This window comes from Anabrus simplex, chromosome 12 (genome assembly GCF_040414725.1).
Source record: "Anabrus simplex isolate iqAnaSimp1 chromosome 12, ASM4041472v1, whole genome shotgun sequence".
In the NCBI taxonomy this organism is placed as follows: domain Eukaryota; kingdom Metazoa; phylum Arthropoda; class Insecta; order Orthoptera; family Tettigoniidae; genus Anabrus; species Anabrus simplex.
In genome coordinates this window covers 89,216,646-89,231,735 of record NC_090276.1, presented here as the reverse complement: position 1 = coordinate 89,231,735, position 15,090 = coordinate 89,216,646, and the positions used below count along the sequence as shown (strand labels likewise).

At 39.1% G+C, this 15,090-nt stretch overlaps 1 protein-coding gene across 3 annotated transcripts in view; it reads left to right on the top strand.

The window, feature by feature from the left end:
- Positions 1-15,090, top strand: part of jing (AE binding protein 2 jing) — a 342,693-nt gene that overhangs the window by 283,162 nt on the left and 44,441 nt on the right. For all 3 annotated transcript variants that reach the window (XM_067156359.2, XM_067156360.2, XM_068229898.1), the window contains exons 2-3: positions 2,310-3,429; positions 11,656-11,835. In XM_067156359.2, the coding sequence (XP_067012460.2) occupies positions 2,310-3,429; positions 11,656-11,835 (1,300 nt within the window). The remainder of the gene's footprint in view (positions 1-2,309; positions 3,430-11,655; positions 11,836-15,090) is intronic.

Sequence of the window (15,090 nt, the reverse complement as noted above, 5' to 3'; positions counted from 1 at the left end):
TGTTACGAACTTTGCGCTGGGAAGACTTGGGAAAAAGGAGACGAGCTGCTCGACTAAGCGTATGTTCCAAGCTGTCAGTGGAGTGATGGCGTGGAATGACTTATTAGAAGAAATGTGAGTGATGTTTTTAAAAGTTGGAATTCAAGGTGACACATTATGACACGTTTATGGGAAGAAGGGGTTAAGGATTGGAATAATTATTCTTTTTTTTTTCTCACTATTATCTTTAGTCCCACCGACACACACAGGTCTTATGACGACGATGAGGCGGGAAAGGGCTAGGAGTAAGAAGGAAGGGGCCGTGGCCTTAATTTACGTACAACCCCAGCATTTGCCTGGTGTGAAAATGGGAAAGCACAGGCCACCATCTTCAGGGCTGCCGGCAGTGGGATTGGAACCCAATATCTCCTGAATGCAATCTCACAGCTGCGCGCCCTTAACCGCACGGCCAACTCGCTTGATAAATAATTTATCTAGGGAGATGTTCGATACATCTCTAACTTCTTTGAAATTATTTAAGAAAAGACTTGGTAAACAATTGATGGACACTCTTCTTCCAGGGCGACAGCTTTAAATGCAGATCATTGGTGATTTGATTGATTGATTGATTGATTTGCACGCCGCGAGACTGTCGTTTAGTCTGTTTATAATATTTGCTCATTGCAAGACTGTCGTATTGTCATGTAACAATCACTTAAAATGGCCTGACCAATCTTTGTTGAACTTTCAACAGGAAAAGGTGTGTTGATTCGTTTTCTGTTCACTTTTACTTTTGTTTGAGAGACGCATGGGTACGGTCCGGTCACCACCAACTTCTTCATTGTCGATATTAGCCCTTTCATAAAAGTACAGGTTATGTTGTTTTTCTCCACATTATTGTTATAGCATGTGAACTGTCGACTTTGCTGAACTTATTACATGTTATAAACCTCATTTTAGGTCCGTATTGCAAATTTAACAGTTCAACAATGATAAAGGTGTTTTTATTTTATTCCACCTATTCAATACTTATATTTTCACTTATAGTTGTTACATAATTAAATTCTTAGTTACATAGGACATGTTTCGCCCTCAATTAAGGGCATCTTCAGCCTAAATACAATAATCAAACATACAACTAAATTAAAAGTGGAAGTTAAATACAATCATCAAAAATACAACTAAAATAAAAAGTGGAAGTTAAAAGTTTAGTCTGTTATTAAAATTTGGAACAATAAAATTGTGAAAAATGATAAAATAAAAAGATGCTAATGGAAAACTGTCTTATGATTAAACTATAATCTTGTCGGAGACTAAAACTTCTATTAAAATTCGAATTAAAACAGTTCATATAAAATATTGGAAAATCAAAGTGGTAGTAATAAAAAGCCAACGACATGAGGGCGTGTACACAAGCATAAACTTGATTGTCATGAATACAATCTTTTCAAGGCCGCTGATGAAATTCGTAGTAAGTAAGGCAGAAGCGTGTATTAAAAAATTGTAAGAGCCTCTTACACGCTTCTGCCTTACTTACTACGAATTTCATCAGCGGCCTTGAAAAGATTGTATTCATGACAATCAAGTTTATGCTTGTGTACACGCCCTCATGTCGTTGGCTTTTTATTACTACCACTTTGATTTTCCAATATTTTATATGAACTGTTTTAATTCGAATTTTAATAGAAGTTTTAGTCTCCGACAAGATTATAGTTTAATCATAAGACAGTTTTCCATTAGCATCTTTTTATTTTATCATTTTTCACAATTTTATTGTTCCAAATTTTAATAACAGACTAAACTTTTAACTTCCACTTTTTATTTTAGTTGTATTTTTGATGATTGTATTTAACTTCCACTTTTAATTTAGTTGTATGTTTGATTATTGTATTTAGGCTGAAGATGCCCTTAATTGAGGGCGAAACATGTCCTATGTAACTAAGAATTTAATTATGTAACAACTATACGTGAAAATATAAGTATTGAATAGGTGGAATAAAATAAAAACACCTTTATCATTGTTGAACTTTGCTGAACTTTCCAAAAGTACTGCTAATAAAAGATGAAAACATTTCTGAATACCGGAAATGGGCACAAGAGTTCTAGCATCAGAACACAGTTTAAGAAACGTAAACTAATTACAAATAACTGCCGCCCACTGTCATTCATGAAAAACCCATATTTTATAAGTATTAGCACTTGCTCAGTTGTTTCAAATTCTTGGTCGTCGCTGGTGACCTGGCGCTCTGTCTTAAGTTGTGTTTGTGATAAATATCTTGCTATGTAATGTCATATAGCTTGCTGATGGAATGATGTGGTGTATGTTTCAGTGGTGTTGCTGTCCTGAGCTGTACAGACTGCTCTGCATCGTCTAGCAGTGGCACAAGTGATATCACAGATCCTGGGTCCCCGTTCAGCACTGCTTCAACGCACTCTACCAACTCGGAGAGCAGCGACGACATGGCACCCAACGTTCCCTCGGGTCGCCCAGACTCGTGCTGGCCCTGGGGCGGTGAGGAACTGGATTGCGATCGCGGTCCACCTACCCCACCGCCACCCTTCCTGGCCACCGCAACCCCTCTAGCCAATGCTTTCAGCCCAAAGTCACTAAAGCGTCAAACTGCCATAGTAAACCATAAGACTGCCACTGCCAGGATTCCTTCGAGCAAGAGACTTAAAGTGGAGCACAAGAATAACAATAACAACAACACCAGTAAGGGTAGTACTAGTCCATGTGTGCGGCAGCAACCTCAGAGATGTTGCACCCAACACATCAAGAGCACTTCGTCCCAGCAGGGCAAGATCACCGAATACTTCAAGATGCAGATGAAGCCTGCAAGTGCAGCCAAGAAGAACGTGGAGATCAAGTCCGGCGGCGATGGTGGCTTCAACTTTGTGTCGGGGACGCAAGCCGGGGATGACGTGCAGACATTCCTCTGGAACAACAAGAAAAACGGCTTAGTAACGCCCGCTAGGAAGCCCATGGTGACTCCTCTCAAAATTCCTGAAGTTAAAAGGAATGGTTTAACAAATGTTTCCTCTTCTCAGAAACTAAACTTGCTGTTTCTTACACCCCCTAGTAGTAATCTTCCAGAAAGTGTTTCTTATAAAGTAGCTCGTCAGGATACATCTTCTGAAGTGTCTGCGAAAATAAGTTGCAGCAAAGATTCCGTAACGGTGACGGCATCTGCAGCGGCGTCGGAATGCAAGGCGGCGGAGTCGGTACAACAGAGCGAAGACTTTTCAAAAACTCTGGAAGTGTCTGTGTCGACATCGTCGAGTAGCTCCCAGCATTCTCTACCTTCTCCCATTCTGTCTGTGCCTCGCACCATCCGTTTCCCCGCCAACCACGACACCAATAGACTAGATAACGCAGACAGCGTTACGTGCCGCTGGTCCGAATGTGAAGCGCAGTTCGACTCTAGCATGGGATTGTTGGAACATTTGCAGGTAAAGTACACATCTTATTGTCGTCAGTTTTGTGTATTACTGTAGTTTGTTTTGTGAGATGTCTGCACTTCCTGGGGGACATCTTGAGAGTTCTTCTTGATCTGGGAAGTGTAGGATATGAAGAATACTAAAGAAAAGGGAGAAACGAGGTTAAGGATGGCCATGAGTAAATGATGTGGGGGTGGGCAGGGTGTTGCTCAGTGCCAATATACGTCTCATATGATTTACTAGACATATTAAAAAAAACATATTGTATGTGTATAGAAATGGCAAATGCTGTAGATTTCTACTCAATCTGTGCAAACGTACTGTTAACTCTGACACCACATGATCTAAAAGTGAAATGTACAGTGGGCATTACGTTTTTGGGTCACTAAATGGAGGGTTGCCTGTATAAAATTGGCCGATTGTTTTTCAAGGTACTGATCAATATGTCAGTTGTGCAAAGTTTTATTTTATTTCTGTTAATCATGTCAAGTGAGGTACACATAAGTTGGAGTTTGTAGGACAGTGGTTGGTTAAGTGAAAAAATATCTACAACTACTTCCAGTGTGACAATAAATTAAAAGTGTATGATGGCAAATTACATACTACCAATAGCTACAGTCCTAATAGTTCTCTCTTGTTCTTGTTCTTTGACAATTTCTTTGAGGAAGTCAGTTATCACGGGCAACATATCATGGAAAATCAACATGGAATAATGTCGTATGCTTCTAAAAGAAGAATTCACTTTGTCCATCTTTCAAACAACATTAGGAAGGACACTATGGATACATGAAGGAAAAACATTACTTATTATTTCAGCAGTACATGATTTGACACCTATTGGGTCATCTTCAGCTGATTCACAGTCACATTGATCAAAGACATTCCATAAAATTACTAAAAACAAATACTACCTAAAAGAGATGTACATTAAAATGCGGTGCTACAATATATATAAAAAAACAAAAAACCCCACTTTTGATATGTCGTAATACTAAAGACATTTTCACATACGTTATTGTGAATTTTCAGTCATGATGAAGAAGTGGAGGGAGTGCATTTAAGAGAACACGCAAGCAAATGGGCTGTTTTAATTTTTGTGTAATTGTGTTGTATGCACGCAGGCTGGAAAATAGTAACTAAATTTTGGAAAAAAACAATAAATACAACTAGAGTTTAATTCGTAGGCGTCAGAGCGGCGCACTGGCATCACTGCACCCCTGCTTTAAATGATCTACAATTTTTTGAATTATAAACTCTCCCCAACATTCAAAGTTCAGTCATTTTCAGTGGTTTTGTTGATAAGAGTTTCATTTTCAGGAGCTGTTTCTAAATGTTCTTTCAATATTGCATCACCACCATTGACTAGATACGTACTGCAAGAAGGCCACAAATATTTCCTTCTCCTTCAGATACTGCACTTCAATCTAATCAGATTTTTCATCATCCACACGACCTTTATGAGGAATATTTGATGGCCGTACAGTTCCTATGATTGAACTATCCACCGCCCATTTTATTCTACTAGTTTCTTCAAATGGTTGTCAACTTGGATGGTTACATTTTCACACCTTTCTCCTATTGTTTCCTTCAGAGAAGAGCCATTTTGTGATACTGACTTGCAGAATGGTTGTGGAACACCTGTATTGCATTGAGTGGGTTTAGTGAAAGAGCTCCGAGATTTTGGTTACCTCTAACACCCTCACTTCTGCTGAATAATCCAGTATGCACCACTTTTTTAGTGCTACAAGCTAATCAAGGGAAATCCTTCATCCATTAAATTGAAATTTTCTATTATGTTCATTATGATGTTGCATAGGAATTTCATATTTCGAATCTCTGTCGAGTAATTACATAATAATCAGTATTTCAGACTGGCAGGTATTGATTTGTCATTTATGTGACAGCCTATATCGAGTTGAAAATTAATTGGAATTGTTCTGGATAGATGTACACTTTTATCACTCTGTCCACAATTTGGCAATATTTCTTCTGAGTAGCCCTCTCAAAATACATACATCTAGAGTTGCCTGGTTGCTTAATTTAACCTTCTTATTGAATGAAATGTTGACATACTTTGACATTGTTTTCAGAATCAAACAAGTAACACTTTAAACAAATTGCTACCACGGAAAAAAAAAAAAAAGAAACACACGCATGTGAACTCTACCTTAACATCAAATCCCTGTGCTGCATACAAATATTTTCTAATAACAATGTGAATAAAATTATGAACAGCCTCTTGCCATGGGTGCTTTCGTTGTAGGGCCGATGACCTAGATGTTAGGCCCCTCTAAACAACAAGCAACAGGCTTTTGTTGTATAAGGTCTTGATGGACAACAATCATGGCAGGTCAGTTGATCTTGGTTAGGGGGGGCTTCTCCAGAAATGAACTGCTAAGAATGCAACAGTATTTAGAATAGGACAATGCCAACGGCCGTAGCCGTGTTGAAACACCGGATACCGTGATATCTGCAAAGTTAAGCAACATTGGGAGTGGTCAAGATTTGGATGGGTTGCCACGCACTGTTGGTGGGGGGTAAGGGAATGGAGGAGCCATACGTAAACTCCATCTCAGGCACACCTTTGCGGAGGTTAGGGCCTGCATTCGGGCAGAATATACCTTTACCTTACCTTAATGCCTGGGTAACAACAACAGAATATCTCATTATTTAATATATTAAAAAGTTTTTTCTTTGAAAAAATAGTTTCTTAAAACAGAAGCATATACATTCTAGTCATCTGGGGGAGGGGGCATCCCCTCTGAATCTGCCCCTCTTGGGTTGGCAATTAACTTAAGTAAGAAAAGGACTTAGAATGGCTCTGGGCATTTTAAAATAAGGCACATTTTCCCCATTTTTCTCAAAACTAAACTATTATGCTCCTCTTCCTTCAAAAAGTTCCTTGATGTACAATTTTAGTGCTATTAGGATAGGGTGGAATTTGGCATCAGCTGCCATCAGTATACAGAGAATAGAAGTTACTATCAGTTGCATACAAAGGTATGTTTTGATTTGTGTAAAATGCTGCTGTCTTGTCCAGAAGGGGGAACTTGTTTAAGTTAAAATGCCAATTCCACTGCGAATCATTGCACCTACAAGCCATATGCATGTTATAAAGTGACATGGATGGTCAACCTGGGAGCAAAATACCAATAGAACATCATTCAAATTGTTGCACAAGAAGTTTCTTCAGTTATGCAGGAATTACGAGGGTAAGTCAATAACTATCCGCAATAAATTTTTATAATTACAAAAAAAGAGTACACACTTTTTAATGATATCATTTTTCAACATAGTCACCCTGCTTTTTAATTCACATGGTTGACCGTTTCACAAGCTTGGCTGACCTTGATACAGCTGGTAGAAGACAAAGGAACCCATTTATTGATTGCTTTATATTCATATGTACTCCTGTTTGTTCCATTTCTGTTACTTCTCTAGTGTAAAAGCAACCCTAATTCATATGCATGTCTCGGTTGTAAAAGTTGTGTTGTCAAAATTCTAAGGGCTACAATATTTGACTTTGGATTGCATTTTGTATTGTTTCTACATCTACACTCTTCTTCATTCACCGGGCAAGTTGGCCGTGAGGTCAGAGGCACGCGGCTGTGAGCTTGCATTCGGGAGATAGTGGGTTCGAATCCCACTGTCGGCAGCCCTGAAGATGGTTTTTCGTGGTTTCCCATTTTCACACCAGGCAGATGCTGGGGCTGTACTTTAAATAAGGTTACGGCCACTTCCTTCCAACTCCTAGGCCTTTCCTATTCCATTGTCGCCATAAGACCTGTCTGTGTCGGTGCGACGTAAAGCAAAAAAAAATCACTACATCTTCATTGAACAGGCTGTTATTTTTGGTACATCTTAAGTAAATCAGTTCTCAATTGTACAGCAAAGTTCTGACAGGGTTGCGTGTGTTGTAATGAATAGGTATAGCCAAAGATCAGTGCTAAAACATGAACAGTTAATGTATGATAAAGTGGCCTAGGAAAGGCAAACTTGTCCATTTCCCAACTTTTTCATGATACACCATTTTCAGAAACCTATCTTCTGAAAGAAAACTAGCTTGGGGTCAAGATTTTAGTTCTCTAGTATATCTATACTAATATTATTTATATTATTATTGAGAGTATATGTGGTGAGCAATCTTGGGAGCCATGCAACTGTTCAGTAATTCTTCCACTATCAGAATGCTAAAATGCCAGTTCAGGCATATATATAATTAGACTAGCCTATTAGAGGAGCTGGCAGTTTCAAAAATAGTTGAGCAAATTGGAAGTCCGGGACCCATAAAAGTGAAGATAGCTGTTAGTCCCATTGAAAAATAGAGATTGTACAAGTTTCCATATGCATTTTCTTCCTTGGTCTAGCAGTTTTCCAGAAAAAAAAGTGCTTTTCAAAGCTTTGACACTTTATCCTCACGAGTAAACTCTTGGTCGTATCAAGAAAGGAGCTTCCTTCTAGGATTCAGAATTACGTTTACTATTAAAATTTTTTATGTATCTTCTTTGTAACTCTGATGGTTTGCCAGAAAATCAGACTGTATGTGTTAAAGGGCATTTTGAGCACGTGGCCAAGGGTGAGATTCATCAGGGCTGAATGCAGGGATCTGTTAATATTGTTTTTAAGAAATTAAAAAATTGTTTGCTATATTCAAGGTCAGCAACTGTTTTGTTCAGAAATTTTAAGATTTCCTTTAAATAGATGATCTCCTTGCATATAATTACATATTTAATTCATATTCCTGTTGTCTATTGCTTGGCGTAGTTAAGGCTCTAAAATCTTCTCTTCCACTAAACCGAGGTTATAAGCTGCATGAAAGTGATAAAGTATAAAGTAACTAGGAAATCATTTTCAAAACTAACCCGTAACATAATGGTAACTGTATTACAAATTTGTTGATGCTAATAAAAATAATAATTTACTAATAGTAGTAGTAATAAACTGGAGGGCCTGTGCTGCTCTGCAGCCCACCCTTTTCAATAATTTTATGAACATTTTGTACCGGTAATGTAGTTTGTAACACTTCAATATTCCCCGTGCTTCAACCATTCGGCCATATCTGGATCTTAACATTTTTGAGCGATCTTGCCCGAGGTAGTGCAACGTACAATTGGCCTTTACCGAATATAGATTCGAGTAAGTAGACACCCACTTTTTCAAAAGGTTGTCCCTGCACTTTTTAATGGTCATACGGAAGGCTAGTCAGTTTGATACCTTCCCTTCTGTACGTACATAGACTGTTTTCTCTAGTAGCATGTAAGTTATTAGGTACGTTCTGTCATCTGTTGGGTATATTTAAAAGCTGGGGGAGGTCAGAGAATGATGGAGTATCTAGCATCATCTGAAGGAGTATGCTCTGGATCCACAGATTATAATCAAACATGGCTGCACGCAATGACATTACTAAGGATGACAATCACATATATCAGAATATTAATTAAAGTGTTAGCAACCCGCTAAGTACAGGATGTATTATGGGTTAGGGTCAGCCTTCGCCTGCAGTTATTGGAGTGATCATTTAATGATTTGATTTTATGATTACTCAAAGTTGGCTGAACTTCCGAGGCCTTTCAATGTCTCATGATTCACCGGCTGGTAATTCCAGAGAAAATAAAACAGAAATGAAGCAAATTGGTCCACTAGAATGGACGGACAGATTTGCCAAAGCTGGTTCTAGTAAACTCTTTTAATATATATACCGTATATATAAATATAAAATGATAATCATAATTTAATGGTGATAAAAGTTATAATTTAATGGAAAGTAAATATTTCTTGTATTGGTTTATGAATGAGTCCGATGTCAGGCTCTGTAACACATCTGGTACGCAGTTCTAGACCCACACACCACGTACTGTGAAGGAGTGGAAGTACCGTTCAATGGCACATGCAGCAATTAACAGGATGTTCCCGTTGTGGGAGCAGGTGTTGAGTTGCTGAATCTCCAAGAACCTGGATGTTAGATAATGATGTACTTAGAGGTAGTGGTGATTATTGTTTTAAAAGGAAGTACAGCTAGGCAACCATCCTCTATATAACACTAATCAGGGAGAAAAAATGGAAGGGATCCGACCTAAGGAAGTAAAGGGCCACGAAGGGTGTGAAAATGAAAGACTCCTTACACCTCGTAACCTAATACCGTCAGGTCGGTAAAGAACAAGAGTTGACCAAGGGAGGTCAGATAGGATTGATGAAAGTGAGGAGCCTGGCACAAGTAAGTGGACATAATGCCAGGACTCAGCTAAGGGCGCCGTGGTCACCAACCCACGCTCCCACGTTTGGATCCCCTTTCAGTCACCTCTTAAAACAGGCAGGGGATACCGTGGATGTTATTCTACCACCCCAATGTTGTGTAATTTACACTGTGCCTTCTTGTTTGCTGCATGTTTAGCATTGATAGTTTGTTAAAATATAGTGTGATATATTGACACAGTTTCGTACTCAAGATGAAACTAATGTAGGAATTTCAAGCTTTTTGTAGACTACTGTACTGTGAGTACAACATCACAGTAGTCAAATGGAGGCATAGAGTTTTTACTGGGTTAATTTTTGTTGCTAGAGGTAGAGGTGCTATAGGTAGCTCATCAACAAGGAGATAGATGTACCACATTTATTTTTAGTGGACGGAGGTATCGATACACTCTTGGACAGGTACATTTTACATGTTCCTGCCACAAAAGGACTTAATCAAACATAACTCTAAGATTTTTTATATATTTTTTTAATTTTGACTATTTTACTCAATGCCAGGCAGGCAATGCAACACATCAGGTAGATTTCCGTTAAAGCTTTTAATGACCTGTATGATAATCTGGGTCTTCAGGGTTGTCTGGAGTCCATTTTGTATATAGGGTCTCTCATATAGATACAGACCGAACGCACGGCGTTTGTACTCTGTGCTACAGCAGCTGTGTCAGCCGAACTGACGTCGCATGCGGCTGCCCTTCTTTAAGCATGTATACAATCTTAGATGAAATCTTACCTTATAAAAGCTGCTGGAATTGTCGTCCTTCCTGTGTTATACAGGCAATGTATCTGGTAACCACATTCTGGCTGATGCGAGTGAGTTCTTCAACTGTAATGTTTTCTGATTTCATTCGTAATATTTTCTTTCAGTTTCCTCCAATGTGTGAGGATTTGTTCAGTACACTTTTTCTTTCAGTTTACCCCCACAAGTAAAAATCACACACTGTTTGTTAGATGTGGAGAAGGAGGGGGGAAATAGACCAGCACTTATCACTCTGTCTGCAAACACTTCCGAGATTGTAAGAAGGGAATCTTTCTTTGTATGAGCAGGGACTGAATCTTGTTGAAACCACGCACATGATTTTTCTTCTTCCGTTAACTGATGGAAGAGCGGTGTCAACATGTAATTTTGGTACTTTACCTTTACCGAGCTCGATAGCTGCAGTCGCTTAAGTGCGGCCAGTGTCTAGTATTCGGGAGATAGTAGGTTCGAACCCCACTGCCGGCAGCCCTGAAAATGGTTTTTTGTGGTTTCCCATTTTCACACCAGGCTGTACCTTAATTAAGGGCACGGCCGCTTCCTTCCCACTCCTAGCCTTCCCTGTCCCATCGTCGCCATAAGAACTATCTGTGTCGGTGCGACGTAAAACAACTAACAAAAAAAAACCAAAGGTACCTTTCCGTATTTACTGTCGTCTGGAAAAATAATAGGCACTAACAGGACACCAGACACCAAACTGTCATAATGAGGGACTTCATAAACACCTTTAGGATTTTCTGCACACCATGTTAACAGCTGAGATTCAGACTGGTGACTCATGGTTGCCAGGTCAAACGCGTGCAGGCTGCTTGCAAGGTCAAGAACTATGCGTGCACCTCCCATAGCCCATAGTACAAACACCGTGTGTTCGGTTTGGGTTTATATGGGAGACCCTGTAGCCCAGTTACAAAGCAATGAGTGAGTTCTAGTATGGTTTCTGAGATGTTATATTGGTCATTGTGTTTGTAAATCTGCAGATCAGCGCCATAAATATTTTAACTAGAGGCTGGTAATGACATCATTTTAAAGGTAAGCTTATTTATAGAAATATGCAAAGAAAATGCTACTGTGGAATTATTTTCCTATTGAACAAATGGACGTTAGTAGCAAAATGGTAGTGTTGGTCTCGTTGGATATAACTACAGCTCATCAACAAGGAGATAGATGTAACACATTTATTTTAGTGACTTCATTGTTGTAGGAAATGTTAAATTTTATTTCATTGTCCCCAGGAGAAGCATGTGAGGCCGCAAGTGACATGCGAGAACTATGTGTGTCTGTGGGTGAGTTGCAAGGTGTATGCCCGCACGTCGTGCTCGCGGTCGTGGTTGGAAAGACACGTCCTGAGTCATGGAGGGAACAAGCCATTCTGCTGCATTGTGGATGGTTGCGGGCAGCGCTTCAGCTCGCAGGTACAGGATCATCTTAAGGATAGATTTTGTTGCTTCTGCAGTGGTTAATATCAAGGTTTTGTACATTACTACTTTTTCTTTTGGCAGTGACATATCTTTCACATGATTACAAATGCCTATGTAAAACTGCTGCAAAATGTAAACAACAAAATGGCAAACCAAAAAAAAGAAATAGAACCTCTATTATTTGTCCTTTACCTTCCTGATCAAATATTCAAGGTCCTACCTCAAGGTGGAATGATCACCATACATGACGTGATCCTAGTCTGAGCCAGATGACAGCTTCTGCATGCAGTCCATGTCTCTGCATCATCCATTATCCCATCTTCAAAATAAAGAATACCAGTTTCAAAGAAATGTTTAGAAACATCTTAATACTATTGTCTTTCACCTTCTTTGGATTACCATAAACAATTCATTTTACAACATCTTGCTAGAGTATTTTGTAGTGATATACTATCAATCTGTCACTGTCTTCTGCGATAGTTATCCATTGTTTCATTTAACCGTTCACTATATTGTGATCATCAGATTGTACTGTATATTTCATCATCAAGAACTATGTATGTTGAGTACCCTCGCCCCTTAGCTTGTACCATCATCTGGATGTTCACATAAAGCCAGCCATTTCTTATCACAGTCCTGTTTGTGAGCCGACAAACAGACTATACCTACACAACCAATATTTGAACCTTCCTCGCGGAGGCAGTTCATTATATTTGCCAATTCTGTGGTTGATTGACATGAATCATCGCTTTGAGCCGGTCTTTATTATAATCATATAGAAGAAAATGTTTGATGTCTTTGTTTTTCTATGCTTGACACCATCTTCTATAGAACACTTTCTTCAAATCTGCAAAATTCAAAGCATACCGACAAGCTCTATTCCTAATAACAAATGTTAAACTCCTGCCAATCACAGTGCTGTCAAGCTAAAAACAAATGCTACCAAGTTTTACATCAACCCAATACAACAGCTCTGAGAGTTCTTAAATATTACTGGGGGATAAAGGCTTACCCCAGGATATGTTGCCTATTCTTCTTTTGGGACAAGAATATTCAAAGGGTATGTTGACTACCCTGCCCTTCGGTACTCAGCAGCTCTGCCATCAGCTGGATGTGAGTACGACATACTGTAAAACTGGGCCAAATTCAATAAATTGGGAGGAAGGTAGGCTTGACTCACTCCTGCTCTGCCTCAACTCTTTATGTACAGTGTCCACCCCCACCTCCACGCTGGCCCATTTTTGAACGATAAATATTTCCATGTTTTTGCAGATGTCTAGTTGTAGTGCATAATTTCCTTTATATTTTCAAGTCTTTTTAATTTTTTTAATTCCATTATTGTTATTATAAATATGTGCTGCAAATGCAGAGTATGTATTGTAAGGCCGTGAAATGTTCTGAATATCGCCGAGCTGATGTCCGACCAGTTTTGTTACAATCCCTGCGTGTGAGCCTGTATACACCAACCATGAGCACTGCTTCGAGTTTTTATTAATATCACACGAAACAATCGCTCACCATCCAAGGCAAATGGATTTGTTCAACCTGTAAAGCATGTGCTTCCCGAGGATGTCCTGTGTATACTGTTTGGCGTTAACCCAACTAATTGGTCGACCACCAGGTTTTCAGAGCCTTGAACTCTATTCCCAGACTTCCTGAACAGCCACACCACAAAATCAATCGCATTTTAAAGCAACCTCACCCCAGTGTGGCCCACAACCTCACAGTGTGTGCTGATCTCTCTGGCCTGAGACAGAGCCTCGGCCTGAGGGAAACACTCCATTCGCTTTATATATGTGAGTAGATTAATCAAGCACATATAAATTTCAAGTGTTCTATACTGAGGGAACTTTTGATGTATTTGTATCCATTTCGGCATAATAAAATAATTTTGTTTTATTTTTAAAATTAATTTTCAAATTCCCTCGAATAAATAGTTTCATTTTTCTTTCCACTTAATATGTTCAGAGAGATGGTTACCTAATTGTACTTCCTCTTAAAAAAAATCACCATCACCTCACCCTATACCCCTGACATTCTTCCAAGAAGCCACATGGCGGTGTACAGGCACCCACTAAGCCTCAAAAACATTCTGATTCACTATGAACCACATCAACCTCCACCTAGTTTTGTCTCTTTCTTGTGTGAACACAATCATTGCAATCTACAGATACCCAGCACCACTTTTGCAAATAAGTCTTACCCCAGACAAGGTTGTCACCCAACATCATTTACCAGCTTCATTACAGACTCTGTCTTGTCTTAACTACCAACACTCCTGGCCACAGCAGAAGCTGGATCTTCCTGTCTCCATTTACACCCATTACCTGGTGCTCAAGTCTACAGAAGTATGCGACCTTAACATAGATAACCACTCCTTTTTTCCCCATTCTCCTGTCCCGTGTATCTCCCCACTCCCTCTACTTCACAGTGGCGTCTACTTGTCAACAATGATCACAATTTTTATTCTTTCCTCCACTGACATTGGCTGCAGCCCCTAATTTTACACCCATCTGTTTCTTTTCTGTATACTCATTCCATATGTGCTTACACGGTAAGTCATTGCTCTCGATATGTTTCCTATACACATACCGTCTTACTAATAAAAAGTCCTTATACAGTTATTTAACTCTTGTACAGTGAATAAACTTTGTATAAGCGTTTTACATTTTTCTTACTAATAAACAACGTATACGCATTGTATTACTATACAGCACGTATACACTCGTTCCAAGGCGTAGGAATCTCTTCCTGCAGTTCACTGACGTATTTCGCACGTTCACCGCCTTTATGATCACTTCTGCTGGTTATCTACGAGCAAAACTTTCCGGAAAGTCGCACAGTAGCGCGGCATATCGAAAAGGCAGTGGCAACACAAAGTGAGACAGCTGGAAATTGGCTTATATTGGTATCAACATTTCTTCAGCTTGCTTGTGTAACGAACGCCAAAAAAGAAATGGAAAAGCTTAAGAAAAGATCAATGGCTCCTAACTGGGATAGCACGGAATACGTAAGCAATTGTAATTGAATCGGCGAGTTGAGAAGGGTACACATTCCAAAATCCTTACTTTTCAGGAGAAAGGAAAAACTGTTTTATAGCTTAAAAGAAAGTTTTGATCTAAAAAGTTTCTATTAGGCATATTTCTGCGTATTCAACTACAAAGTGTGGAAATCATATTATGTATGGTTTTCAAGTTATGCCATTTTTTATCTAGAGGAATATGTCCCCTTTTATAGGTACTCAAATTT